Genomic DNA, 4,849 nt, shown 5'->3' on the forward strand with positions numbered 1-4,849 from the left:
GTTGAATAATGTCCTCTAGGTTTTTATCATTAATCTGATGGAATTGTGTCATGGTGTTTGAATTGATATTAGGTGGACATAGGGAAAACACATTTGCTGTACCTGATGCAGAGGCACTGACTGCTTGTCTGATTTTCTGAATTTTGTCAGTGAAGAAGGAGGCAAAATCATTGCACAGGCCCTGGTGGATAGAAATTCAGAGGCTACTGACACTGGGGGGTTATTAGTCTGTCGACAGTAGCAAACAAGGCACGTGCGTTGTTTTTGTTTTTGGTAATGATGTCAGAGAAGAAAGACTGTCGTGCGTTTTTCAATTCCAAATTATAAAGGCCAAGTCTCTCTTTATAGATTTCAAAGTGAACCTGGAGATTTGTTTTTCGCCACCTACGTTCAGCTTTTCGACACTCTCTTTTCTCTGTTCTCACGGTCATGGCCTTTCTCCATGGAGATATTTTCTTGCCAATCACTTCCTTTACCTTATTTGGAGCAATGGCATCTATAACATTTTTGCAGAAAAATTCTGAGTAAACATTTCCTTAGTATTTTCAGTTAAATATCGCTTTGTGGTTACCTCTTTTTGAACATTTTTGTGAACAGAAATAGAGCTCTCAAATCCGGGAGCTGTTTGTAAAGTCCTGCTCACATACAAACTGACACTAGATGGTGACAGTCAACCATTAATGCTGCTCTAAAGCCACAATAATCACTCACTAATATTGAACTTATTCCGTATGATGAGACCAATATTCAATTTCCTATATTTTAATTTAATTAAATTAAACAAATATTTGTCACAGTTACCAGTTCAACAAATCTGGTTGGTCGCCTAAAATCAAAAAATATTTTTGCAGCAGTGTAACTTAGCTTCTTCTTTAGTATTGTTTGCGGGGGGGGGAGAGGGGCGTTTAATGAAGGAGTGTTATTTAAAATCCAACTCCAAGTCACCTTTCACTTGAATAAAACTGTCCACACTGGTATTATTACCTGTGAGGTAATGCTCCAACCCTTCTTAATATCTCTTCTTATATCATAATTCATTTAACGAGATATTTGACAGTGATACTTCATACTCCTCAAAAGCCTGTTAAATTCACAACAGAATAAGAATCTCCAAAGCTTTTCAGACTGACATCATGCTTTACACAAGGGTGTGTACACAGTTATTGCTCTATAGGAGAAAACATGCCATCATTTCAATACAAATTGGAACCTCGTATTTTGTTTTTAGAAAATATTTTAATAGAACATATTTAAACCAAAATATACAATATTTTGGCATTCTCCAAACCAGAGAGTTGGCTAAGGAAATCTAACATAAATTGAATTTGTTCTGTTGGCTTGTCCGTCTCTTGTTTCGAAAAGGATTATATGTGTCTTACATGTGTCTTTCTAGTTGAAAATACAACTTCAGCTACAACATAGTGCTCTAGTCACTTTAGAATCTGAAAACAAATTGCCCAATTGACTACATTTTGAAATGAACCCAACATTAACTGAGGCATGTGTTCCCTTTGAGGTCACTTTCTTATCTGGGGAGGTGAGACTTCAGGTGTTCCTTTAGCGCTGGTATGGTGGGAAGCTCTTTACGACAGTTGTGACAGCGGAGAGGAAGTTTCAATAACTCGCTGGTTCCTTCTTTGACGGTTACTTTCCCATCTGTTCCAAGCATCTGAATGACATCTGTAAATAACAAAAAGTGTCAAAAGTTAGAGATATTGTAGTTATAGAAACAATTTACCACTATGATTCAAGTCGTCAACTTATAAGATTTGTAATTTGTTTTCACCTTGGGAGTCCATGAAATAGTCAGTTGTGAATGAGTTCCAGTGTTTCTTGTTCTTTAAAGAAGGCGAGTCGAAGTCTTGGCTGATCACATGCAGGTGTACGTGACTGTAAGAGAAAATATACACAAAATGTGTTAATTTCATATACATTTACAGCAAATATGTATTAACCATTTTGCTCATTAACTATGGGGTCAAATTTGCAAAATGGGTACTACCGTTTTTTTGTTTTTGGTGGTATTGGGGTAAATGAAATGTGCACACCACCAACAATGACTTCTGATTTCTGTCTTAAGTAAATGAGCAAAACAGGCTTACTTTTGATAATAACATTTTATTGCCATTATGTGACCTGCTTTGGGCGTACCGTGTAAAGCAGAGTGAGGCCAGTGCATTGATACTGCAAATTAAATACTCAAAGAGAATTAACTTGGGTAAGTGTTGAATAAAACAATAAAAGACGATTTAAAAAAGGGAAGAAACTATTTCAAAAGGAAGAAATCACAGAAAATAAATCTAGACTGGTAAAGACAAGGTGGAAAATGATAAATGCTTTTAGTTTAGTCAAAGGCAGCCTATCTTAAACTATTCTGTTACTGTACTAGCTTTAACAGATATCAGTGGCTGTCTATAAGTGAAAAACCATGATGTTAACAGATAATATCCTGTAGAAATAATGCCGGTAAAATACTAGTATTTAAAATAAATCCTGAAACACCAGCCGGGTCTTTATTACTTACCTCATACTGGGGATGGCATGGTACCCGGTGCGGAAGCGTAATGATTTAGCATCTGGGCATTGTTGAACCATCTGCTCAGCGACTTGATGCATGTGTTTCACTAGATCGCAGTGCTCCTCTCGCAAGGCCTTCAGGCTGGAAATGGTCTGCCAGGGGAGGACCAACCAGTGGTAGCGAGCTTTGGGGTATTTATCTTTAATGACTACTACTTTATCATCCTTATACACCTAGAGAATGAAGAGAGTTATTTGATAACATTTGATAACATCCAGATCAGTAAGTATTATAGCAACTGTTATTTTTTTTCTTTATAAAAGCTACCTGCATCTTTGGGTCTTGCATTGAGGTCTTCAGACCTTGGCTCCAAGGTGCAAAACTTTCCTGCAAAAAATGTAACGTTATGATTTTTTTTCTGTGTAACATACTCTTACCAGGTCTTAAGAAAAAGTATTCAAGATAATTGGACATTTGGACGTAATTAAAAAATATATATTTCAAAAAAGTTTCTTCTCTCACTGTGTTTTTTATGTTTTCTCCCAGGCTGTCTAGCACAGAGGTCTTTTTTGTCTGTTTGGCTGCTTTCACACTCAGAGCCTCTCTGTGGCTCTCTTTCTCCTCTGAAGCCAGCTCTCGGGGTCTTTTGTTTCCCCCGTGGCCCCCGGTGGTATCCTCCTTGAACTGTACAGTGTATGGGTAGAGCTGGTTGACAATATGAAGCTTCTGTCCTGCCTTCATTTTGACCTCACTGTCCTTACCCACCACCACAGAGTCTATGGATGTTGGGTTCAAGCCCAGCTTGGAATAAAGACAGAAGATGTTGAGTGATAAATAGAGAGTGGTGGATTAAAAGTAATTCAGACTGAGCATACCACACAATCATTGCATGAGTTTCAAGCTGACATGCGTCTTACCTGTTTAACTTTGACATAACCTTTGTTGCATTCTGCTTTCAATTCAACTGGTTGGGAAGGGATACAATATGCAAGGATTAAAGTTTGAATAAAAAAGAACAGTATATGAAATTAGAGAGGAATATGTGTTTTGTGTGTTATTGTGTATATGATAGCCTGAAACCAGCTGTTGATCGTATTATGTGTACTGTTATAAACAGAGGTGTACAGTTACAAAGTACATTTACTCAAGTACAATTTTGAGATACTTGTACTTTACTTGAGTATTTCCATGTTATGCTACTTTGTACTTCTACTCCACTACAATTCAGAGGTAAATAATGTACTTTTACTCCGCTACATTTATTTAGTACCCTACATAAAGTTACTTTGATTGATGATGTGCAATATAATAATCACTTAAATCAGACTTTAGTTAGACCTGGAGTAGATTCACAAGCTACCCTGCAGTAAACAATGTGATTATCACTAGCTGCCGATTTACCAGCATTGATAAACACTTTAATGTATCAATAATTATAATCAAAACTTATAACATATATTATACTAAAATTGACCAATCTGTATAAAGATAACTTGTACTATTTGTACTTTAAGGATATTGTGATGCTAATACTTTTGTACTTTTACTTGAGTAACATTTTGAATGCTGAGTACTCCTACACTCTGGTATTTCTACTTTTACTTAAGTACACAATGTTAGTACTTGTGCCACCTCTGGTTATACTGCATTGTATAATTTATAGTTTTATAAAACGGTTACCAAGTGTGGCAATATGAAAGAAAAATACACACTCTAATTTAAATAGTTTTTATTCGTAAATAATGATGATCAAAATAAAATAGTCCCTCCGTTGCCTTCTGCACAAAACATAGTGCGAGGTGGTTGCTATGCAACAACACTAACAGCTATCGAACATATTAGACAGAGAGCGTTGATCCATTATTTGGTTGTTTATTTACATTAATGTGTATGTTGCTGTTTATTGTGCAGCCACTGAAAAACTGTCCAGCATCAGTAGCATGGCTTACGTGGTCACTTGTATAGGTTGAGGTTGTTCTAGGCTGTTGCTTGGCGTGGCGATAATATTGCTCCACTTTCTCCGGTCCCAGAGATTGGGCTTCCAGTAGCTCTGGAGAGAGCTTTCTCAGCCTGTGGCCACTAACGGTCATAATTTCTCTGCTTTGTTTCAAGACCCGCATCAGAAAGCTTTTGAATGGTGCTACTTTTCCAGTTGGTCTACCTGCTCTTCACGTAGCTCTGCATGTCGTCGTTTAGGTGCTTTCTTGAGATAGGCACTGCTCAATCCACTCCTCCATAGTAAGACCCCCCCGGAGGTCGAAGTTAATCTTCAAAGGTTTCCATCTTAGGCTTTGTAAGTTTGTTTCGTAACTGAAGAAATGCAAATATATT

General features: G+C 37.1%; 1 protein-coding gene across 1 annotated transcript; it reads right to left on the minus strand.

Moving 5' to 3' along the window:
* Positions 1-379: 379 nt before the first annotated feature.
* aptx (aprataxin) lies at positions 380-3,534 on the minus strand (the record flags this gene model as incomplete). The annotated part of the gene is made up of 6 exons (XM_010781870.1): positions 380-1,680; positions 1,787-1,890; positions 2,525-2,751; positions 2,846-2,905; positions 3,041-3,319; positions 3,436-3,534. Coding segments are annotated over 6 exons (924 nt in total), but the record flags the coding sequence as incomplete, so codon positions are not given.
* Between the last annotated feature and the right edge of the window lie 1,315 nt (positions 3,535-4,849).

This window comes from Notothenia coriiceps, unplaced genomic scaffold (genome assembly GCF_000735185.1).
Source record: "Notothenia coriiceps isolate Sejong01 unplaced genomic scaffold, NC01 NC01_scaffold00023614, whole genome shotgun sequence".
NCBI classification, from domain to species: domain Eukaryota; kingdom Metazoa; phylum Chordata; class Actinopteri; order Perciformes; family Nototheniidae; genus Notothenia; species Notothenia coriiceps.